General features: G+C 29.7%; 4 protein-coding genes across 6 annotated transcripts; 1 reads left to right on the top strand and 3 right to left on the bottom strand.

Moving 5' to 3' along the window:
* Nucleotides 1–230: 230 nt before the first annotated feature.
* LOC101254283 (phosphopantothenate--cysteine ligase 2) lies at nucleotides 231–4,493 on the bottom strand. Of its 3 annotated transcripts, none has more exons than XM_004252504.5 (10): nucleotides 4,263–4,493; nucleotides 3,136–3,306; nucleotides 2,896–3,019; nucleotides 2,765–2,809; nucleotides 2,563–2,648; nucleotides 2,215–2,267; nucleotides 2,075–2,134; nucleotides 1,795–1,896; nucleotides 910–1,029; nucleotides 231–631 (listed from the first exon to the last, which is right to left on the bottom strand). In XM_004252504.5, the coding sequence occupies exons 2-10, from the start codon at nucleotides 3,269–3,271 to the stop codon at nucleotides 401–403; spliced, it is 957 nt and encodes a 318-aa protein (XP_004252552.2). In that variant the 5' UTR covers nucleotides 3,272–3,306; nucleotides 4,263–4,493; the 3' UTR covers nucleotides 231–400. The 3 variants fall into 3 exon arrangements, with proteins under 3 accessions (XP_004252552.2, XP_010314467.2, XP_025884572.2); XM_010316165.4 differs by having other exon boundaries at nucleotides 4,222–4,489; XM_026028787.2 differs by having other exon boundaries at nucleotides 3,136–3,403; nucleotides 4,263–4,489.
* A 2,800-nt stretch (nucleotides 4,494–7,293) lies between these two features.
* LOC101254882 (ATP synthase delta chain, chloroplastic) lies at nucleotides 7,294–8,632 on the bottom strand. The gene has a single exon (XM_004252506.5). It carries the CDS (start codon nucleotides 8,126–8,128, stop codon nucleotides 7,376–7,378), a length of 753 nt encoding a protein of 250 aa, XP_004252554.2. The 5' UTR covers nucleotides 8,129–8,632; the 3' UTR covers nucleotides 7,294–7,375.
* A 2,591-nt stretch (nucleotides 8,633–11,223) lies between these two features.
* Nucleotides 11,224–15,183, top strand: LOC101254671 (laccase-15-like). The gene is made up of 6 exons (XM_004252586.5): nucleotides 11,224–11,370; nucleotides 11,506–11,657; nucleotides 12,173–12,417; nucleotides 12,627–12,755; nucleotides 13,353–14,321; nucleotides 14,885–15,183. Exons 1-6 carry the CDS (start codon nucleotides 11,293–11,295, stop codon nucleotides 15,013–15,015), a joined length of 1,704 nt encoding a protein of 567 aa, XP_004252634.2. The 5' UTR covers nucleotides 11,224–11,292; the 3' UTR covers nucleotides 15,016–15,183.
* Nucleotides 15,184–22,668: 7,485 nt separating this feature from the next.
* Nucleotides 22,669–24,986, bottom strand: LOC101254980 (cytochrome P450 78A7). Its single transcript, XM_004252587.5, has 2 exons — nucleotides 23,840–24,986; nucleotides 22,669–23,716 (listed from the first exon to the last, which is right to left on the bottom strand). The coding sequence occupies exons 1-2, from the start codon at nucleotides 24,824–24,826 to the stop codon at nucleotides 23,093–23,095; spliced, it is 1,611 nt and encodes a 536-aa protein (XP_004252635.2). The 5' UTR covers nucleotides 24,827–24,986; the 3' UTR covers nucleotides 22,669–23,092.
* Between the last annotated feature and the right edge of the window lie 163 nt (nucleotides 24,987–25,149).

Genomic DNA, 25,149 nt, shown 5'->3' with positions numbered 1-25,149 from the left:
CTGATAGCAGGTGAAGATCAGGTACCTAATGAAATAGTCGAGATGTGTGTGAGCTCATCCTAACACTACCTTCATACAAGACGAGAATCACGTCAAGTTTAGAGTCACATTATCAGTATTATTTAGAGCCACAAAGACACTTATAAACAGGTATCATTAAGAAATACATCATGCCCAGAGAAAAATGAGTAAATGGTGCTCTGCTAACTTTTACATGGGAACAGCAAGAATCAGAGCCAACACTGAAGAACATAACTTACTAATTTATTCAGTAATACAGCGCCTTATTCGTGCACGAAACTTAATTCTTCAACAAGAAAAAGAAAAGACTCATCAATAGGTTACATAATTGTTGCACAGATGTAATACAATCCCTCAAAGAAGTCAGGTTCACAAGAGATCATGCATTGATGTATGCTGAATGTCTGTCCACAACAAGCTTAATCAATGGATCTTCGACATCAGCCCCAGGCTGAGTTGTGTCTCTACGAACTGTGATTTTTTCCTGCTCTGTGACAACTATAACTTCCTCTTTACGAGTTTGAAGTTCATTAGCTACCACCATATGCATCTTGTACTTTTTGAGGGCCATATCAGCTTTCCCTAAAAGGATATCTGTATCTGTCTCCAGCTGTTAAGAAGTAAACGTTGAAATCAGTATTCGCACTATGTGGTGAGCAGAGATATGAAGATATACAGGTCACATTCATATATATACGTAATGGTTATGGGGAATCAATCAGTATTGAACTCTGGAAACTCGTAGGAAATAGAATGCGAGTATTTTTACAGGTACAGCATATGCACAGTTCTCCTCAATATATATTCGACACAGGTTAATTGTTCAGTCACCATAGGTACAGCAAACTTCAAGATCGTTAAAGGAACCTCGAGAAGTGATCAGCTAACCTTGAAAGATATGCAGAAAGCCACAGGTGCCCACTCATTTCTAAGAACATAAAGCATCTTCGGTACTTGAGCAAGCCGCATGTCCAAAGGACCAGATCCTGACTGGATCTTATGCATCGTCTGTAAAGAGGAGCTTATATTAAGCAAATACCAGAAGATGGGAGAAGAACAAAAATATCTGTTATATATCTATCATTTCTACCTACCAAAGCAAAAAGGAAGTTCTATAGAACGGTTGTAACAACATCAATAAAGTATGTGAGTGAATGCTTGCCCTCTAAAAGCTCAATATATCCAACAAGATGAGTATCGAAGAGATGCAAATGATAAGATAAATATGATCACATATGTTAGAAGGTATAAGCCCCACATATAGGAGATAAAATGAGAAAATATTGCTTGAGGTGGTTTCGTTATGTCTTATGTACACCTCCAGATGCACCGGTAACCTTAAATCACATGGAAAGAAGTCATCTCAGAATATTTGGAATATCTTGGAGTCCAGACAGATCTATCAAAAGATAGAAAATAACGAAAGCTGAATATTTGTAGTGATGAATACCAACGAGAAGGCTACTTTGAGTATATAAGAGATATACCCACTAAGGTAAATTAGAGAAAATCCTAGTGCTAGGCAATCCTTAAGTAAGCATATTGAAATATAATGAAGCATGGAGTATTTATGATATTACGGATTCATACACCCGACCCCAACTACCTTGGGATTGAGGTGTGGTTGTTTTTGTTATATAACTGTCATTTCTGGCATTGAAACAAGAGAAGTCAAGAGACAACAAAGAAGAACAGAACAAAGATCAAACTGCATCCAACCATTTCCAACTGCAAATTCAACCAAAACAGCGCCAAGAAGGAATAAATGATTACCATGCTCTCCCACGGTACATAGAAATCAGAAACTGCAGCTGCAAGATAGAACATAGCACTAGGACCAAGGCTCCTTAAAGAGACAGCTATCATCCGAAGAATCTGTTTAACACAAACCACATTTAATACTCTTTTACAAGCTTTCATACAACATATCAGATACGGAGCATATTGCTTACTCAAGGTAAAAGTTTTTTAGAATTAAGTACACCATATAGATTTGCACCAATCTATTGAATATAACCTACTTATCATACCAAAAAAAAACACTGAACATGACCTGTAAATACTCGAAAATTGTTGTAAACGGTAATTTCAACAGGAAACCGCCATTAACTGCCTGCAATAAGAAATTCTTAAGTTAATTACTGACAAATGTAATTGAAATTATCTAAATGAATAATTGATTAAGATCTTCACCGAATGATTTTCAGCAATGGCTCTCTTCACCACTTCAGCATGCGATGGGTCCACTAAAAAGCATAAAATGGTCAACAACATCAGCCACGTTCAAAATATTCCAAGTAACAGTGGTAAATATCCCCCGCCAACCACCCGAGGTAACACCTAACAAGCTGGGATGTGGGCAACATCGACATACAGGAAATTAGGAATAATAATATAAACAGAAACTTTCCAAATTCTATCACATTATTATATTTCCTCGTTTTATAATTCTCACATCTATTTTATTAGGTCTCCTGCCCCCTGTTGAAATGAAAAAAGTCTTGTGCATTTGTATTGGGAATAAATGCAAAAATAACAGACCTTGAATACTTAAATCATCAGTTGAAGTAAAACACTCGAGCAATGGATCGTCAGGTAGTGATCTGCAAAATGGCTGGCAGGTTCCCCTGCATATGTAGAGTTTCATGGCCTTAAAAATCCAGTCAAGAGCATATACTATTTTCCGAAAGGAAGAAACATGATCAGGATAATGGTAATACATAGCAATGCACTTGACACAAACCTACGATACAGAAAGATGACAGAATAACCAGCCTTCAAAAAGTACCTGCAATTCCAGTTCAATTTGAATGTATGACGTTACATGAACCAAATGCGTACTAGAGAATTTAAGTATGGTTTTTCATGATATACTCTGTGGAAGCAGATCCTCTATGACCAGAGCTAAAGTTATCAATATAGCGAACACATCGTTTCTCCAAAGGAACAGTTGTACCGCCAGAAGTCACACACACCACCCTATTTGCTTTTCCATTCCCTGAACATGACGATAAAGACAAAGTCAGAATAGGTACATGGCACTGTCATTGTCCAGATTGTGAAAAGGAACTTCAAAAAATACAAGCTACGAGAGCTGAACGAAAGCAAATTTGCCTGATGATGAATTCCGGTCGACAAATTCCTTCAATTTTGTCTCTATTTCAGTAGCATCTTTTAGTGGTGGAGCTGATTCAAAGAACGCCTTGATTTTAAGTGTTGTTGTTTCAGGTGCATGATCAGTCTTGTTCATTGAATCCGTGAAAATTCGTTACAGAGATTGTTTATCTACAATATGACAACCCACCAAGATCACAACCTCAGGATAACCAATTCATCGACCAATGCAAGTTCCATAACAGGGAATTTCCAAGATAAATAATAGCTAGCAATCCACATCAACAACTTCACAATAAGTTAAATGGGAAAAGAAGCGAACCCAAATAAGCACAACACTATAGATGATTCATATAGCCGTCTCCAACTACAACTATTTTGTGATTGACTCGTAGTTGATTGATTAGAAGAATTAAGATCAACAGAGGGAAAAATACATCAATTACTTCAAAAGTATCAAGAATTGAGAATGAGTTATGTACTTCAAATCGATCAAGACGTGAACTTTATATTCTAAATTGCTAGAAAACCTACTAATACAGTAAATACAAATTCAGCCAGAAGTAAGACATAATTAGAGTTTTCATCTAGTGCAATGAAGAAGGGAGAATACAGCTAAAAGAGAACAAAGTATTGAAACTTTTGGACATCTTTAACTCAGAAAAGGAGCTGACACAATAAAGGCAAATTTGGACCTTCGTGGCCCAACGAGACAATACAAGAGTCCATATGAAACTCAGGCAGATTTCCATTTTTTCAATTCAATAAAATCACACACCAAATTGATTTTGAATATCCTAACATAAAGATTAGAGGTTGAATTAGTTATTTAAGGGTTCAAAACTCAAATCTCAAGCACTTCATTTTAATTTTCCAATCCCCTAGTGAAAAATCCACTAGAATAACATACAAATAATTGAAAATTACACTCTAATAACATTCCTAGCAAAGATCACATTCAAAATAATCAACAAATGAGAAGGAACTCTGCACCTTAAAAGGGTCAACAACTAAAAATCTGAAATTTTACCAAAAGCATACTAAATACCCAAACAAAAAACAGCTAATACTACTAAAATTACTCACATTTATGAACAACATAACGCTAAGATTGTAGTAAGATTCACCTGATGCGATGGAGGAGAACACAGCTGAAAAAGATTCGATTTTTATTTACTTTTTCATATACCCAGATAGATTTGGGCATAAAAAACTGAAAGATTATTGAAAATCTACAAAATTGAGTGAAATTGGAGAAGTGGGTTTTAGCTTTTTAGAGTTTAGTTTGATGGAGAAATTCACAAATGGAAGTTGGGTGGCAAAAGGAAACATAGAAAGAATGAAATTTATAGGTAAACAAACTTGTGCAACTTAGAAGTATTTATTAAAAAATATGATAATTAAATTAATCGAATTTTAATATGATAATTAAATTATAAAAAAGATATTGCATAAATATTATAATTATTATGAAAATAATTTATTCGAATAAATTTTTCAAAACTCCTACTATAGTTAATAGCCGCCAAGATCCCAACCGTTTTGGTCGGATTTTGAGGGCTATTTATTTACATTTTTTCTGTATTTAATTCTGTATTTATGTTGAAGTTTTTTGGTGTAATGTATTTTTAATTTTGTATTTAGTGTTTTAAATTTATATTTGGATTTGATTATTTTAAATTTGACTTGGCATAAGGTTTCGTTTGGAGAGAAATGCTCTTTAGAAAAGGATTTCTTTATATTTATAATTCGAGTTCAAGACTTTTAATTAAGATATAGGAGCCTTTTTTTTCTCTAAGAATTCATCATGTCAACTTTCACGTATAACAAATATAAAATTTATATTTGTATGATATAACAAAGTTTGTAAATTTTGCGCTGCATAACAAACATATATATATGTATAATTCGCTATACATATACAATTGAAGCGAATTGTATAAAACGAGAAAAAGAGAAAGAGACTTGGACATATAATTGTATAAAATGAAGTTTGTAAAACGAATTGCATAATTATAAGTGTATAGGACGATTATATACAATTTGAATTTGTATAAAACGAGAAAGGGAGAAAGGCAAAAGAAACTTGGGCCAGAAATATACAATTGAATCGAATTGTATAAAACGAGAAGGAGAGAAATTATATACAATTTGAATTTGTATAAAATGAGAAATAGAGAAAGACAAAAGAGACTTGGGCAGGGAAGTACTTTTATTATATAATTATGAGTGTATTAGTCGGAGATATATGTATTTGCATGTGTATATACAATTTTCTCTCGCTTTATACAATTAGAATCACAATTTATACAATTTTATCGTATAAAGTGAGAGAGGCGAGCGAGAGAGGGAGAATGGCGAGCTACAATATGAGTGAGAGAGGGAATGACAAACAAAATGTTATATAACACAAATAAATCGAACGGCAGCTACTATATTTATTTAATATTATTAATTTGTCATTCTATACAATTATCTTAATTCATAGATGCTCAAACAAATATTATTTTATTATAACTAAAAATAATTTTAACTGGAATAAAATAATTTAATGTTTAAAGATTATTTTAAATTACAAATAATATAAAATATTTTAGATATATAATACAAACTAAAACTTTTATCTTCTCACCCATAAAAAACAATTCAATTAATGTTAATCATGATCATATCTAAATTCAGACTCCCACTATTATTAAGCTAGGCAATATCATTACCAGCTAAAAAGTAAACGTACTCCCTCAAACTTTATTTTATGTGATTTTGATTTAAAGATACTAATAGGTAGATGATAATAAAAATAAAGTAAAGGTGAATCTATATCTATATCTATATATATATATATATATATTCATTTAATTCATTTAGTGACCCGCCCATTTAATTCAAATTCGCTAAAAATATAATATTAAACATTTTATTATTTCATTTATTCCCTAAATCATTCCCCATTGAACATTGAACATTTTATTTTATCATTAATTCGCTAAAAGAATGTGGGAGACAAAGGAGAATGATTTAGGGAATTAATGGTAAAATAAAATGCTCAATATTATATTTTTAGCGGGTCGGTTAAATGGGGCGGGTCATTAAATGGGTATATAGTTAATTCTTAAAATTTTGATTAATAATTAAAATTATATGTCACTAAATTTTAATGAAAAAACAATTAAACAGGTTGAATGACTTTCTATGCAAAGAAGTCATAGTTGAGTGACTTTTGAGTTGAAAATTAAAGGTGAGTGACTTTCTATGCAAAGAGATCATAGTTGAATGACTTTTGAGTTAAAAATGAAAGTTGAGTGACTTTCTATGAAAACAATTGATAGTTGAGTGACCATCAAAGTTATTAACTTGTTTCTTACTTATAGAGCTCACATCAGCGTCTTTATTTCTTTTCTCTTATATTGTTTCTTAAGAGCTATTGGCGAAAAGTGGATTATAGATATATGTGATTTTATATGGGTTCAAATTCAATTCATACAAGGCGAATCTATAAGGGGTGGTGGACGGGTTATAGCGAGCTGAAAATGTTATACAATACGAGGTGGGACAAATTATAAATTAAGCAGGTTAAGCTCAACCCCCATCTTGCCCGCCCAGTTGCCATCCCTAACCACCTATATACTTAGGATTCACACGATTCATCTCTAAGCTATCAATGGTTACTTAATGAAGAGATGACTTTTTGTTAGTTAAAAAATAGTTGTTAATGGCTTTGAAGGATTAAGTGTCAAACACATTCCATTAGTTTTGAGACACCATAGAATCATATTTCAATCTTGTTTGAACTTTTAAGAGCTCTTCAACATTATTTTCAACATCGTTTCAGAGTAAATTTAGCTTAATATTTTTTTTCCATTGACATAATAAAGAGTAAAATCTATAATAATTTTGATATAAATTTTTAATTTTAAAATATTTTGATTTTAAAGATTAGAAAAATCAACTCCTCATACGAAATTAAATCTCGTAATTATTGATTGTGAAGACATTTGGAAACACATGAATTATATGAGCGATGTAAATTTTGTACACATATCTAAGATCATGAAATATAATAGTTCGATTTTTCCGATTATAGGTATTTAATCGGATCAACTATGAGTCGATCGATCTGAATTTGCATACAGCAACTAATTTACATTTACCCAAAAATTCAGAATAGTGTTATGTTTTACGCAAAATTATATATTACAAAAATATCATAATAATTAAAAAAAACACAACAATTAATTATTTATACAGCTAATTGAATATCCCCAATTTCAAGCTGTGCAGCAATATCTTCAAGTTGTTTCTTCACACTCATATCAATCAATTTAGATCCTGAATTTCCATACCTTATTGTAAATCCAGCAACAAGAGATTCATCAATCACTGTTTTGATCCTCACATTTTTCGCTCCTGTTAATCGTTGAACTCCTTTTGCGATCTGTGCTAAATGTTGCGATTCCAGTTTCACCACTGAAGTCACTACAGCAAGTTCAGTATCCGTCAAGGTATTGTAAACTTTCTCAAACTCTTTAACAATGTCTTTGATTAATTCAACTCTCTTCATATCAACAAGGATGTTGAGAAAATTTGCAACGTGTGGTTGAATGCCTGTAGATGAAACGATCTCGTCGACGAGTTCACGTTTTTTCTCTTCGCTAACGATAGGACTTACGAAGAAATCGTAAACCGCATCGTCGTCGAAGATTTTCTCGATTTTTTCGAGATCTGCTGTGGTTTGTTCTAGTGTTTCGTTGGATTTAGCTACGTCGGCGAGAGCGTTCGCGTAGCTACCGGCGGCAGAATCTGCCATTTTTGCGCCGAGTACACCGCCGCCGCGGCCGCGGCGGGAGGTGCGTTTGGATCGGAGTTTGAGTGTGAGTTTTGGGAGCTTGAGACCGCCGGAGTAGGATAGCTTTGCGACGGTTCCGTTGATGAGTTGAGTCGGCGGCGGTGAACGGGATTGGAAAGTTATCGGAGTTTGTTGTAGAGCCGCCATTGATGAAAAATCAAATCTCTATGCTCGAGAAAAATTGAGAGGAGAGTAGAGGTTTGAGAGTGAGAAATGAGAAAAGGGATTATGGAGGGTAATGAACGGTTGAGATTAAAGATGAAACAGAGATCGACGGTGATGAAGGGATAAGATTATCTCTTATTTCCGGTGAAGGATAGCCTGTTATCTTATGGTTTATAGGGATAAGGAGTTGACACATGTGCACTTCATATTTGAGAAGATAATAAAATTCAATTAGTAAAAATTAATTTATTAATATTGGATTATCGAATTAACGATTATGAATATATTAATTATTATTGTTAGAGGTCAACGATGTAGGAACATATTACTTAATTTTCTTATTGAGTGCATTGTTAACCTGTTAAGAATTATTATAGTTACGTTTTTATCGTAAGTATAGAATTTTTTTTTGTTGATATCGTAAGTATATTGGTTAAATACTAAGTGCTTATGTGTATGCAATCTCAAATTTTAGATATTCATATATTTTTCATTGTGTTTACAATTTCTCAATTATCACTTGATAATTATTAATCTGATATCAAATCAATCGATAACTTATTGACTAGCTAGCATATATCTTTAAAAGATGATATCCAATAAATAGAAACTATTAAGCGTAATCATCCGCTAAATTTGTCCTATAATCACCCCTACTTTGAGCCAAATGAAGGGAAAATGTGAAATTCTTTAAGAGTAGGAATTGCGCTTTATAATTTCTCTATTTTAATTTATGTGAATTATTTAAATATAAAATTGAAAAATAAGAAAATAATTTTTTAATAAATTTATCATTTAAAACAAACCGAATACATAGATTAACATTGTGTATTAGTTATCAAATTATCATATCATGATTGAGATTTTGATACCATGAATCTAATATTTTTTATGCGTTTTAATTTTTTTTAGTATTTATATATGATATTTAATATTCGTACAAAAATATTGAAATATCAAGTATGATATTAAAATGTATAGTGACATGTACAAATTATATATATTATTTCAATATTAATAAATCTATAAAATAGTATTAGTACAAATTACATTGTTAAATTTTAATTACTTTATATTGATTAAACTGTATATTTTGTATAATTTATTAACTAAAATATTTGTTTGTATTTATTTTATTTTTTTGAAATATTTCTACATGTTTAAGGTGTATAATTGAAACGTTTTTGAAAAACAAAATCATATTCTCTATTATATGATTATATTTATATACAAATTGAAGTTGAACAAATTATAATTATCAATTTATCGTATCACAAAAATATTAGTAAAATATAATTTAAAAATATCCTAATCATTCTAAATTAATATGTTTCAACAATAACATTTATTTTTAAAAATCAAAAACCGAAACTATCCATCAAATTTTTTAAATAATGTACCATATCATACTCTAATGCTCACCCATGTCATAGTTAGTCGTGCAGTCACAAATCATTTCAATTAAAAATAAAATAAAAAACTTAAATTTTAATTCTTATTAAATATAAAAAAAACATCATTTTTCTTGATTAAAAAAAAAAGAGGCGGAAAAATATAGAATTTTGATGAGTTTTTTGTTTTTTTGGTAGTAGTAGTAGAAGTAATAGTATGTTTTATTTCATGTCTTTCAAATATTACGATCAAATACATATTAAACTTCATCCAAATTTAATTTTTTAAGAACATTTTAAAATTTATGGCCAAACGTTTGCTACAAAGAAACCACCTATAATGGATGTGGTGCAATGAATGAGGTTGCTTCTCTCTTAATCAGAGCTCTCGGATTCAAATTCTGGGTATGAAAAAATTTGCAATAGAACCGCAAACTCGACATGAATTCAGATTAATCAAACTTCAACGTAGATATCAAACATCAAATGAAAAAAATTAAACTAATAAAATAAAATATTTCTGTGTATATTAAGATGTTTTCTTAAAATTGAATTTACATCCCAAATCCATAAAATACCAATTGAAAGTTTTTGAAACCCATAAAAAGTAAATTGTGACAACCTAATTAAATGGTAGCAAGAAATTAATCCATCTTTCGTTTTTCTACCATATCAGTAAATGCTCTTTGAAGGAAGAATGAAATGAATTTTTTTTACACAAACATCATAAAATGGAAAACGCCAAATAGAGAAATTATTTTTTTACAGAGTTGACTATCAAGCTCTCCTTTATTATAAAAAATTAAATTTAAAAAAAAGAAAGGATATAAGTAGCAACAAAAATATGAAATACTATATATGAAAGTTACATATGATCAGTTTAAAATTCTTTAGATATAATTTGTTTCTATTCTTAGAGGTAACTTTGAAAAATAATCTTAACCATAGTTGACAAAGACACATGGTTTCATACTGGACGTATTTATCTGAGTTTAGTACTTTCGATACATAACATAAATTCATATGTTAAATTAATTTAAATAAACAAATAGTATATACCTATGCATGATTTCAAAAATGAAATGATTTCAATAATTTCTAGTTTCGTTGAAATTTGAGTAATTGACGATAAGTAATTTTTTGAGAAAAAATTGTTGAAAACGTTATTTGACTAAATTGTAATAAACCAAATACTACCTTGTGTATCACAACTTACAATGGTCACATATTTCACTTGATATCAAAATTAGACGGAGGTACTGAGTTCAAATCATATCTGCTCTGTTATGAAGAAAAAAAAATCCCCACGTGCTTGACCTGCATGATTGTATCTAGGTTGGAGCTATCATTATAGTTATAAGTTCGGAAAGACTCATGAGCTTGAACGTTCAATATATCCTTGTATTTGTATTGAGTATTTTATCTAATACATGAGTAATTTATCAAAAACCTACTAAATATAAATAATTATATGTATTTCAAAATTTATAAATTAAAAATTCTGACTCCATCAATCCGTGAGAGTATTTTAGCTAAAATGTAATTTATATACTAAGAGAAGTCCCAATAACTCATTATATATATATGTAATGACCTTAACATTTTCTTGATACTATTTCTAGTGTGCAACATTTAACTAATCCTTAAATTTGTTGTCTACTTTTCATTAATTACTTCTTTAATTAATTACTCCCACCACCATTATAAATTCCTTGATCAAACAAAGTTAAAAAGTATTTGAGTCTTCAAAAAAGAATGGCTATGAAAACATATACTTTATTTTTCATACTTCTTCTTGCCAATGTAGCTTTTGCTAACCACTATCAATTCATTGTAAGTATCAACTATTGCAATTTTCTTAGAGTTAATTTGAAACTTATCAGTTCGAAATTTTAGCTATTTTAAGTTACTAAGTATGATGATTTAATCATACATGTTTGTTGTATATGAACTAACGTTGCGTTGCAGGTTAAAGAAACTTCGATCGAAAGACTTTGCAAATCAAAAAAAATTCTCACTGTGAATGGCAAGTTTCCTGGTCCAACAATTTATGCCAACAAAGGATCCACTCTTATTGTTCATGTCTATAACAAAAGCAAGTATAATATCACTATTCATTGGTAAGAAATATATATATATATATATATATATATATATATATATATATATATATATTTATATATGTCCTATATATATTTCGAAACGAATTCAGGATTTGATGTCATGAATTTGTTAGCTCTTTAGAGTTAATTGCGTTCTAATATAATAATATGTGCATATTAAATGAATTTATTACGAGTAGAACACGTATCTTGAATTATATATACCCTTTTGTTGTATATGAAGTAGTTCATGTCTAGCACTTAAATAACTTGATAAATTAGACATAGTCAAATTAATTTCAAGGGTATAGTCATTCAACTTTCAGTTTATTTCATCGAAGTCATAAAATTAATTTCTATAACGGAAAAATAACTTTATCATATATAAAAATAATAAATTCAATCTTGAATTTCATCTCTGAAGCGTTGTTGATTTGATATATGTTTCATGTTGTACTTTTCAACCTAATTTGGTGATTTTTTGGACTAAGAGAAATATTGTAAATTTGGTGATTATACTTTATGTATATCAGGCATGGAGTGAAACAACCGCGAAATCCATGGTCAGATGGTCCAGAGTATATCACTCAATGTCCAATTCAACCAGGCTCCCAATTCAAGCAAACAATCATACTTTCTGATGAAGAAGGCACTATCTGGTGGCACGCGCACAACAAGTGGGCGCGTGCCACAGTTCATGGCGCCATTATTGTTTATCCAAATCCCGGACATAGTTATCCTTTCCCTAAGCCTCATGCTGAAATACCAATTATTTTAGGTACAATTATTCCTTCCAAACATCAAATTTTATTATATATTATCGTTAACGTTGTATCATGATCAATTACCTTCCAAACATCAAATTTTATTATATATTATCGTTAACATTGTATCATGATCAATTACATGTAATTATATATCTTTTAAATTCAAAAAATAAATACTTATTTTTTAATTTTTTTTTTTTTTTGGTATTATTATTGTTAGGTGAGTGGTGGAAGGATAGTGTTGTGGAGGTTTTAAAGGAATTTGTTGGATCAGGAGGTCAACCACAGACTTCTGATGCTTTTTTAATTAATGGTCAGCCTGGTGATTATTACCCATGTTCAAAGCATGGTAACTACCATCAAACTCTTAATTATTTTTTTTGTGTTTTAACGTACGTGACGTGAATTTAAATTAATCAAATTTTAATACGATATCAGATTTCATATGGTGTTTGAACATGAATATTTTACATAATATAACTATCACACTATTAGGTTACATCATGTTGAAGAGTTCAATTTACTTGATAGTTGATATAAAGAAATTTTACATTTTAAAGTCAACAACAACAAAAGATCATATTTATAGGAAATAGTATATAACAAAAAAGCTAAATTTGTAATCCTGAAAACAATACTTGCAACAATAATAGGTAAATTTTACTTGCTATACATATAGTGTAAGTTTTTCCTTTTTCAATTGTCAACGTCTATAACTTAAACTTAATATATAAATACATTAACTATATAAAAAATCTAGGTACGTATAATATGTTAAATTAAGAACTTTAAATTTATCCATACATAATACTTGCAACAATAATTGGTAAAGTGTACTTGCTATATATCGCGTAACTTTTTTTTCATTATCAGTATATATAAGTTAAACTTTATCGTTCTTTCATTCTTTTTCTTTATTAATTCTTTTTTTCATTTTTTTTTTCAGGAACTTTCAAGCTAGAAATTAAATCTGGAAAAACTTACCTACTAAGAATTTTAAATGCAGCAATGCATGAAATTCTTTTTTTTGCAATTAGAAATCACAAATTAACAATTGTTGGAACAGATGGAAGTTACACAAAGCCATTAACAAGAGATTTTATAGCCATAAGTCCTGGTCAAACATTTGATTGTCTATTAAAAGCCAATCAAAATCCAAATAATTTTTATTATATGGCTGCTAGAGCATATACTAATGGTACAAATGTCCAATTTAATAACTCAACAACAACAGCCATAATAAAATATCAAGAAAATGATTACAATTTTAATAATTCACCAATTTCACTTCCTTATTTACCTTCTTATTATGATACGCCTTCAACAGTTAATTTCAGTGTTAGTCTAAGGAGTTTAGCTTCGAAAATCCGTCCAATATCCGTTCCCACTAAAGTTAAAACAAGGTTGGTTTCAACTGTCTCAATCAACTTATTGCCATGCCCAAAAAATAATACTAGGTCATGTCAAGGTCCAAACGGAACGCGATTATCGGCTAGTATGAATAATATAAGCTTCTTGACACCACCAAGGTACAATATACTCGAGGCATATTATTATAATCGCGTTAAGGGCGTGTTTGGGGCGGATTTTCCCGATTTTCCGCCTTATGTTTTTAATTATACTGATGATGTTTTGCCTTTGGAGCTTGAATTGCCTAAATTTGGGACACAAGTGAAAGTATTGGAGTATAATACAACAGTTGAATTGGTGTTACAAGGGACAAATTTGGTAACTGGATTAGATCATCCTATGCATCTACATGGTTACAATTTTTATGTTGTTGGTTGGGGATTAGGTAATTTTGATGAAAAATATGATCCTAAGAATTATAATCTTGTTGATCCACCTAGAAGGAACAATGTTGCTGTGCCTAAAAATGGTTGGGTTGCTATTAGATTCCGAGCTGATAATCCAGGTATATACGTCGATTTTTTTTACTTATCAATTTTAAGTTAAATACACTGACAGTCGGGTCATACTAAGATTTTTCATATTCTTACATTATCAATAGTACCCTTTTTTTTTACTCAAGTTATATACGATGACAGGCGTTTTAATCTATGATAGGAGGTTAGATATCATTTGCAATGTTTATTATATACTTTATAAATTTCTTTAAAAAAAAAAGAAATCATTTTTTAGAACTAAAAACAAGAAGTTATTTTCTAGCCATTCACAATTTGATCCAAAAATAAAGTGATTTTGCTTTTTTCCAAAAAATAATTAAGAAGTTATTGTAATTAATGTTATTCTTTATAATACTACATTTGACTATGAGTAGACTATGTTAATTAAGTCAAATACATCTCATAATTAATGTTGTTGAGTTATGTTATACGAGTACAGTCAATGTATATACATTTTCCTTAATTACTTGCATTATCATTTTTACTTATCGAATTAAATAAAATTATATACACTGACAATATATATATATACACTATCTTAATTTCTAATTTAATTATTATTTTTTGATAGGAGTTTGGACTATGCATTGTCATATAGAGAGACATCTTACATGGGGAATGCAGACTGTATTTATAGTGAAAAATGGGCACAAACCAGAAGAACATATTCTGCCTCCTCCTCATTACATGCCACCATGCTAATTTTTCCTTTCATTATAAATTACAATTAATATATACTATATAGTTATCCTAATTATTATAAGTAGAATTTGTGGAAAATTCAATAGTGTGCTTGTGTATATATAGTACTTGAATTAAAATTAATTGTTATGATCAGAAGCATATTCAGGAATTTAAATGAATAGGTATATTTAACTATCGTTTGATCTTATTTCATAAAATTTTTTTATGAGAATATATAACTTGAGAAGTAAATTATACGTAAATAGTATACGTCTTCTAAAGATCGTAGTATCTTTATAATACTAAAATTTGTAGTTTATAAAATATGAATAATCTCTTTAATATACAAGAGGAAAAACTAGAGAATATATACAATCTATAAATTTGTTGTTTACAAATTAAACCACCCTAAAACATTAAAATGTAATTATCTCTACTTGGGCCGATTACTATCCATCCTGTAGTGGACCTGTTCAATCCGGTTAATGGGCCCAAAAAAGGGAAGAATGGTATGAAATAGCAAACATTTAAGTAAATTTTTTAATATGAAATTACAATCCATTCCTCTTTAGTTTGTAATTATATTAATGTCTTAAAAATTAAAATAATTTGGATACATTAATATGTAGCTCGGATACATTAAAGAGTATCTTGAATACATTATAACATAAACAGGATACATAATATGTAACTCGAATACATTAAAAACTAGTTCGGATATATTATAAAATAAATCGCATACATAATATGTAACTCGGATACATTAAAAAAATAACGGATTTTAGAGATTTTTAAAAATAGAAGGAGATATTGAAAATACGGGAAACCTAAGACGTGTATTTCAGTAATTTTTTCAACATTTAATTTATACTGAATGTTATAGCTATATTTTACTTTATATTTGATTCGCAACTACTATTCCATATAATTTCCCATCCGGGGGGTCCACGGATTTGTATTTAACTTAATTAAAAAATGGAAGGTATATTTGTATAAAGATATATACAAATCAAAGCGGTTTTTTTCTCTCCTCATTTACATCATTTTCTCTTAAAATCTCTCACCCACATTATTTTTGAATTTTCACCATTGCCCTTCCGATTGTGACATTAAACTTTAAGGCAATAGCAAAAAAACTCGTTGAAATCAACTTTATATTTTGTATGATATTTTCATTTTTTTTTCATGAACTTACATATACATATACAGATTTAACTAATACAAATTTTTAATTACACATAAATACATATACAATTGAAAAGTACAACAAAAAGAACATATACTTGTACACAACTAATGTTGTTTCTTATTTGCATACAAATTTCACATATATACTTATATAAAGAATATATATTTATACATAGTTAATATTGTTTCTTATTTACATACAATTTCCCATATATATTTATACAAATGTCACGATCCAAAATTCGCAAGTTGTGATGGCATCTGTGTTCTCAACTTTTAGGTAAGTCAACCTAATAAGTTTACCAATTCAACTTATATGTGAAAAGGTAAGTAACCAACTAATGTATAACATACCAACTCTTCAAAATAAATGCAGAAAATAGAAATATCACCCCAATATTTAGTGTCATAAGTACAAGATCTTCTATAATAGGATACAAGTTCAAACTAACATGAAAATCTAAACATAAGAAATATCCTATCAGCACATCAAAACAACCTAATAAATAGAGGTAGATTGAATGTGTGGGCCGCAGAATATCGCAAGTAGCGCACCACGATTCCAAGTTAATCCAAACTCATATATAAAGCTCCAAGAACGTACCCAAAATTGAAATCCAATCTGCACCACCAAAGAATGCAGCAAGTTTAGTATGAGTACAAAATCACGTGTACCTAGTATATATCATTAACCGACAACGAAGAAGTATTGACGGGAGTTTATATAAGAAAATAATCCATTAATTTTAAAGTTCATATCATACTTATCAACCAAGCTTTCATCAATAGGGATAATCGAATGTCTAGTATTTTCCAAACACCAATAAAACATATAATCAAGCCCGAATGAAGTATGTCATGATGCAATGCAATATGATACCATGAAATGATATGCCTCAGAATACCCAGTACTCTCTCAATCGTATATACTAATACTCCTCAAAAATACATCAAGAGTTCAAACCCATGGGGGACTCCCGAGGTCCATATACCGACACGAACGATCTCCACATGTATGTGCGGATGATCTCAACGCACTATCATAAAATCAAACAATTTTCGCACGAACTATCTCCACGTGTCCGAATTATAATCTTTACATATCACCATCTCCAGTACGGACGATATCCACGCGCCCAACTTATACTCAATCTCATGTCAATGCATGTGTACAATATTATTTAAAATAAGAGGATGATGATGTACCTCAATCAGTCAAATATCAACATAATACATAACCACCTCAATTATCACAATTATACGACTGTAATAAAGAAAGCACAATCACACAAGGAATTCAAGTCAATAATATATCAGCTAATGCCCATATGCTTTGGCATTCTCAAATTACAACCCACGTTATTCTATAGTAATAACTTTCCCTTTATAACACCGGTACTCGTACCAATGCCCCTCACACCATTGATACGAGACCTCCATCTTTTCCCCTTACCCCTTTGACTATTTCATTTTTAATTTTTAATTAGGAAAATGTTCTTTAACAAGTTTAAAAAGTCTTAACATACCTCTAAAAATGAACACGTGCCAAGAATCATCAAGATATTGCAATTTCCTTTCACAAAGCTTCAAGTGTTTTTAATCTATCAAATATTCACTATTCGTGAGTAAGCAAATTTGTAGTCACCCATATTATTGTAGGCCTAGCCAAGGTACAAACTCACCCTAATTTATAGTTAAAGTCATAAATCTTGGTGCCAACTAATATGTCAAATCTTATATTCCTAAATTTAACACCTAAGATTAAGTTTAATTTCTTTAAATATAGTAAACCTAATACTTAATTATATATACCAATATATCAAAACTTGAAGCACAATCTGATAACTAAAAAATTCAGCAAGTTATGCATCTAAGACTTAAGCACATATATTAGTTCCTAAATAATGAACCAAAAAGTTGACCTATAACTATATCATCATCATTATTAGTGATTAGCCATAATGATCATCCAATCATCACCGTAAAAGAAAAAAGATATCACTAGCCCACAATTGATCTAGCCAATCTCTTCATCATTAACCAACAAAATTTTATATTTATATATATATATATATATATATATATATATATATATATATATATATATATATATATATATATATATATATATATATTTCAATTTTTTTCTTTCACTTTCGTAATCCAACATAATTATAATAATATAATCTCTATCCCTATATACAATGCAAAAATTTGGTTATAGTTACCTAATGTATTTTGATGTCGCCAAAACCTTCTTCGAGAGGTTATCTTTTATTTTTTTATTTTTGTTATTCTTAAATTGTGATCTAAAAATATTAAATCATACTAACTTATTTCCACACATGTATCCAATATAATAAGATATTAACTAAATTATGTACTTGGCTCATTTACCATCAATTAAATTAAGAAAAAAAAATACTAAATTACACAATTTTATTTTACCTAATCTCTAATATTTTCCTACTCTCTTATTAAAATTCAAAAATTCTTTTTTTACTCTCAATGATACTTTGCTTACTTTTCACGTTGAAAAAGTAAAACTTTGAAAAAATAAAACAAGTCCAAAAACAGGTATATCATCTTTCCCGTTGCGATTTATTCATTTTTTTTTCTTTTTTTGCATTTTCACTGTTTTTATTGTTCTTAAAAATTTATAGTTTTTTTTCATAATCGAATTCTTCGTAGATTTGAGTTATACATCGTTATAGTCATAACAAACCCAAGTTCTAGCAAGAGAAATTCGTCAAAGAGCAAACATGCATCTAGTTCGAAAGACCCAAAAAATCAAAGAAAAGGGGTAGAAAGGCGGCACCTCCGATTGTTCGACCAACACTACCAAAGGTATGTACATTTGTTTCTATACCCATCGTGATTTTCATATTTTTTAGTTAGTCTGATGATTCCGATATTTGAGTATCGATTATTTTGTATCAGGATTTTTGTATTTTTTCGTTAGCCTGATGATTTATTTGTTTCTATTAAGTATCGTTTATTTTTTATCAGAAATTTTGTATTTATTTGTTAGTCTGTTGATTCATTTTTTTTTAAGTATCAATTTTTTTCGTATTTATGTTCCCTCATGATAAACTGATTTATGTGCTAATTTTAGGTATTTTACATATATATTAATGTATCATATATACTATTTAAGTATCAGTTTATTATATATATATTTATTTGTATCTTTATATAAATAATAATGAAATTATTTGCTATTTGTGTATCTTTTTATGTTGCACACGAAATACAAAGATGTTTAAGTTTGATGTGTTGCTCTTATTTAGTATAAATTTGCATGCAAAATAAGGTATCAACAGATACGGAACACTGTTATGAAAGTATGGTATGGACTAGGTCAATGCTGGATATGTTAGTGATAGCGACGATCCAACAAGGCCAAAGAGCTGGTATACTACACAGGCAGAAGGTGTATTGGTTGATGTTGATTAGTTAGGTTTCTATTATGTTGAACTTACATTAATTACTATTTTGTATTACAACTTCTCTTTTTCGTTCAATCTTTCTAAGTAGTTATTAATTTGAAGAATTTCTTTTGTCAAATATTTGTCTCCAATTATATAAGTTGATTAACAGTAACTATAAAATATTTTGTAAAAGTAAGATCTACAAAATAACTGATGATACCATATAAAATCTGTTCACAGTACTCTTCATACTTTATTTACACAATTTATTCAGATTAGACGCTTAATTAGTTAAACGTCAATGTGAATTGTAGGATAATTTTTATCCATTTTATTGCGCCGTAAGTGTTAAAAAACAAACAAACAATTAAAGTATCCGTTCGCTATAATTTAAGAATCGTTATGTTATTTCAAGTATCCGAATTACTCTAAGAAAGAAATTTTTGGTAAATATGAATATAATAGGGATAGAATGTAATTTGTCCCTTAGAGTATGTGATTTGCCTAATTTTTGCAAACAAAATTGACCAATTTTTTTAAAAAATTCTTTCTCAATTTTACTGCTAATTAGAAATCAACACGTCATTCACATATGAAAAATCTGTATTTAACAGTTTTGGAATATTATTTATATTTACTTCTAAGAGCAGGTTGGGTCCAGGGTGTTCACCAGAACACCCTTGACAAAAAGATACACAATACATACAAGGTAAATTTTATATATTTTTGTAAATGCATATATTTTGAACCCCCTTAATAATAAATAAAAATAAATGGCTCAATAACGTGTCAAAAGTGTGATTCTAAATTAAAAAAATTCAAAGGGCCCATCTAAAAAAACTTTTTTACACGTTTATATTTTTATTTTTCGAACTTCCCGATGAATTTCCTGGGTCCACTGTCTAGGAGACTTGACATTCACTAATCACTTGCATGCATGCATTAATTTATTTAAATGTTCTTTTAATATTTTTTCAAATCTAACGAAAATCAAGTCTCTTCAAACGTTCTGTTCTTCTCTAATTTTTTTAAAAAAGTAATTTTGACTTTGAAACACATATATAATTATTACATTTATTAATAAAATGTTGGGTAAATTTGAGGCAAAGAACATAAATGCAGGCCAATCAACCAACACCTATCAATTCTATTAGCCCAATTTCTTCTTAGCCGACCAATTACTTCAAATCTGGATTATTATTATTAATTATTGAAGTATTGTTATTTTTTCTTTATTTTTGTATATTATTTAATATAAATAATGTGAGATTTTTTGTTTTTACTCAATCAACCAACACCTCTTATCCTATTGCTTCCTCACTCTAGTTTTTAATAGTAAATTTTATGGATAGTTTTAGTTGAAAATAAATTATTTGATCGAAAATAATTTATTTTTATGAGATAATTTATTTTATAATTACGATAAAAGTGATATGATTATAAATGATTGTATATTTTTTTTGAAGTTACCTCACATTAAACTACTTTTAATGTGTTATGTTAGAACGAAGGAAATAAAAACTTATCTGTATTAAATATTTAATTATATTAAATCAATGATCATTTTATTTACTATCGAGAGATGTGTTAATTTATAGTCCAAACATCAATCTTTGTAGATCTTCTAGCAATAATTTTCCAAAGTTTTAATGTTCCAAATTAAATATTATTTTTTAGTATTTGTATCTTAGTGTTGTTAATTAATTCGAAAAGATACGTAGCTTTTGTTAGGTGAAGAACATGTTCCTTGGTCATCATCAATTTCAGATAAGGTTGTTGAAGTTTGAACAAGATTTATTCAAAGTCCTAAAGATCCATAATCTTCTCAAACAAATAAATTCCACAATCAATTAATTATTTAATTTCTGTTTAAAATATAAATACTATTTAAAACACGGATCCTTTAAAGTCGTGTTTGTTAAGAAGTATTTTAACCTTCAATGTGAGACTTCTTGACGTGAATTCAGATATAGTTAATTTTCCCCTCCTCTTTGATACAAGTATTATAATTCATATTAGAAGTAAGACAAAAATAATTATCAACTTCAAATTTAAAATGATAAATATTTTTCACTCGATATTTAATCGCATTAGACCTCTAATTATCGTTTTGTTTTGTACTCAAATGCCCCCACTAGGGGCAAATCCACGCTATACGGTAGGGTGCACGGTAATTCCAAAAAAATTATATGTATATCTGTATACCTATTTTGAAAAATTAATAGGAATTAAGATATAGTTAACAGTGCATCATAAAAAATATAGAAGTGCCCTTGTGCAATAACTGGAAGCTAGAAATATTATCTTCTAGACCGAGATTCCAATCCTACTTAAGCTTATTTTTTATTTTAAATTTAGCTTAGCCCTCATATTTATTTTATTTTAAATTTAGCTTAGCCTCATATTTGATCTCAAAACAACATTAGAGGATGTTTAGTTAAATATTAATTCTTTGATTTGTTTCTAATAATATAAATAAAAGCATTATTACTCGTTCTAAAATGAATGTGTCAAATAAACAATACGTGTCTTTATATAATCCTCTTAATTTTATAAATACTATATGTTGATTAATATGATCAAGTCACTCTCAAAGTCTCAATTTAACATTTAAATATGTATTCTTATAGGACTAACTTTTTGTTTTATTTTGCTAAAGATAACGAAAAGGCATATATATGAACTAATTAAGGTCTTTTCATGACTCAATTTCCAATAAAAGACAGCTATTTGATTTATAATCTTTCTGCTAATTCTGACGTGGTATATTACACGCTTCGAGAAAAGAAAATTGTATTTTATTTTACTTATTCTAAGTGATATAATTAAAATTTTGATAGTAATATAACATATGATTAAAATTTCAAAATTTAAAGTTATCACGGAATTAATAATTATTGTACGAACAAACTTTAGCTTTACTAAAATAACTCTATGCTTGACCAAATAAACAAAAAACAAGAATTCAAAGGAAATTAAATTAAAAAGTATGAAGAAAGAAAAGTACAAATAAAAAGTACCCCTCAAAATTAAAAAATAAATAAAATATATATAGCAAAAAAACACAGGTACCATGTTTTATTTATTTATAATATATAATATAGCATTCATACAATTACAAAATTGAAAAAAAAAAAGAGTATAAAATATAACAATATTAAACAATTAATACAACCTTGTAGCCGGACAAAGAAACTAAAGACTTATTACATTAGTCATAATCATCCAACAACTTTATTTTTTTTTCTTTAAATACTTAGAAATAGTATATATAGGCTTCTATGAATATAGTATATATAGCACATCGTCAGCGTGAACAATTTTTAACGCTATCAGGCATTTAAAAGATATTTATAGATAAACCTTGAGATTTATAATCTTGAAAATAAGATGGGTTATCTGTCACGACAGATAAGTATAACCTGATGATCATGTAAATATTATTTACACTGACGATCATATAGTACTTCAAAACCCTAATCAAGAATTCTTGGAACAGCCTTAGCTGAAAGTGGATATTTCATTTCACAAGAAAGTTTCAACACTTCACTAAGATCAATAGGGTGAGTCTCACTCTCAACCCACATGAACTGTTGCACCAACTTAGCCACCCATAGACTCACAGTAACCAACCCTAAATTCTTACCGGGGCAAACTCTCCGTCCGGCTCCAAAAGGCGCAAGCCTTAAATCGTTACCCCTCACATCAAAATCCATCCCTCCTGAGTATTTCAAGAACCTCTCTGGCTTAAACGTGGACGGGTTATCCCACACGTTAGGGTCATGTGTGATGGACCACATGTTGATCATCGCGGTCGTGTTGGACGGGATAATCATTCCGTTGCTGAGGTGGACGTCGGACGTGGATAAACGGGCCCACGATAAAAGTGGGCCCGGAGGGTGTAATCGTAATGTTTCTTTTATTACTGCTTGAAGATAGGGTAATTTGGAAATATGAGCATCTCTTGCATTTTCATTTTTTCCTACTATAGTTTTTAGCTCGTTATGAATTTTTTCTTGGATATCTTGGTTTAAGACTAGTTCAGCCATGACCCATTCTGTTAGTAACGCTGTTGTATCGGTGCCCCGAAATATCATTTCCTGGAACGAGAAAAAAGAATTAGTGACCTAAAGTCAATCAAATAAAGATCTTAAAAACTTACTTACAAAATAACGTGATATTTTTTTATAACGTCTATACAAAATTACGTGACATATACTAACCCATAAAATAGCCACCATATCATCCTCATGTAGCTTCTCTTCACCATTTAAAGCTAGCAAAACATCAACAAAATCACAATGAGGTTCTAAAATCTTTTTGGAATTTCCATTTTTGTGATCTTGAATGATCTTCTTAACGAAGGATTCGACACGAGGGACAAGTACCGCGCAACGTTCCTTGAGGGTATAAGGGTCATAAAAATAATTCAACCATGACAAGTGATCAGACCAATTAAAAGCTCCCAATAGCTCAAATCCTTCATTCACAATTTCTTGAAGCTCTTTAGCTTCTTTATTATCTTCAAACATTTCATATTTTTTCCCAAATACAATTCCCATAATGTTGTTAAGTGAAGCAAATTGAAGGTGTTTTCTTAAAGTTACTAAGCCATGCATGTTTTGTTCTTTGGCTATAGACACTAACATTGAGTTGCATTCTACTTGTCTTTCACTCTCATGAGCTAAAATTTGTTTCGGAGCGAAGAGATGTGACGACGCAATTTTTCTTAAGAGCCTCCAATATGTGCCATTGGGTGCAAACCCAATGGCCCGACTAAACATGAGTTGTTTAGCTGACTCTTTGACTGGTCGGTTCGCAAAATGTGGGGAGGTCAAAATTTCCCGGGCTATGGTTGGGTCAGATGACACAATAGCCCGAGTTGAACCCAAGCTAAAAGCCATAACTTGTGTGGCACCATAAGCTGAAGCCGTAAAAGCTAGGGTTCGGTGAGCCAAGCCATGGCTCAAGCTGAATAAGCTACCAAAAAATGGAAGACCTTTTGGCCCTGGAATTGAAACCCGGCCCATAGAGTTCAGCCCGTTTTTCCAAGCCGGGCCGCCCGGGGTAAAAGCCCAAGTGAAAATGGTAATTACCATAAAGACAATAAAAGTTGGAATCAATAGGGTAAAAAAGTTTTGAGTTTCAAGAATAGGTGGTAAAGTAAACATCCACCAAGTGAAATCCTCATAAATTGAGGTGAAAGACATGATTGAAAATAAGAGTGTGATGTTGTGTGTGTTTTTATGTGTGTAATTATTGAGTAAATGTGGTGAAAGAGTGGATCAAAGTTGCTACTTAAATAGGCAGCTTGTTTACAAGTAGGAGGCAATTCATTGGTATAACAAAAAGGCAACTTCTAGAATTATGTGCAAGATCATGTGATATAAAAGTCTACATAGGTTATTACACTTCACATTATTATTTGAGTTTAATTTATACGTATCTTAAATAATTTTATTAAGGTTCACACAGTTATGTTATATAGTCATATTATGAAAGTTGAAATGTTTTGTTTCATTACATATTCAAA

Source organism: Solanum lycopersicum, chromosome 12 (genome assembly GCF_036512215.1).
Source record: "Solanum lycopersicum chromosome 12, SLM_r2.1".
Classification (NCBI taxonomy): domain Eukaryota; kingdom Viridiplantae; phylum Streptophyta; class Magnoliopsida; order Solanales; family Solanaceae; genus Solanum; species Solanum lycopersicum.
Note: the sequence above shows the minus strand (reverse complement) of the source record. Positions and strands in the feature narration are given on the sequence as shown.

What these genes read in the sequence shown, in the direction of transcription:
- LOC101254283 (XM_004252504.5), bottom strand. Translation starts at nt 3,271, where the DNA reads ATGAACAAGACTGATCATGCACCTGAAACAACAACACTTAAAATCAAG. An exon ending in AGAGGATCTGCTTCCACAGA is followed by an intron (nt 2,810 to 2,895) that starts GTATATCATGAA and finishes CTGGAATTGCAG; the next exon opens with GTACTTTTTGAAGGCTGGTT. An exon ending in CCATTGCTGAAAATCATTCG is followed by an intron (nt 2,135 to 2,214) that starts GTGAAGATCTTA and finishes TTCTTATTGCAG; the next exon opens with GCAGTTAATGGCGGTTTCCT.
- LOC101254882 (XM_004252506.5), bottom strand. Translation starts at nt 8,128, where the DNA reads ATGGCGGCTCTACAACAAACTCCGATAACTTTCCAATCCCGTTCACCG.
- LOC101254671 (XM_004252586.5), top strand. Translation starts at nt 11,293, where the DNA reads ATGGCTATGAAAACATATACTTTATTTTTCATACTTCTTCTTGCCAAT. An exon ending in CTAACCACTATCAATTCATT is followed by an intron (nt 11,371 to 11,505) that starts GTAAGTATCAAC and finishes GTTGCGTTGCAG; the next exon opens with GTTAAAGAAACTTCGATCGA. An exon ending in TATAATATCACTATTCATTG is followed by an intron (nt 11,658 to 12,172) that starts GTAAGAAATATA and finishes TATGTATATCAG; the next exon opens with GCATGGAGTGAAACAACCGC.
- LOC101254980 (XM_004252587.5), bottom strand. Translation starts at nt 24,826, where the DNA reads ATGTCTTTCACCTCAATTTATGAGGATTTCACTTGGTGGATGTTTACT. An exon ending in ATATGGTGGCTATTTTATGG is followed by an intron (nt 23,717 to 23,839) that starts GTTAGTATATGT and finishes TTCTCGTTCCAG; the next exon opens with GAAATGATATTTCGGGGCAC.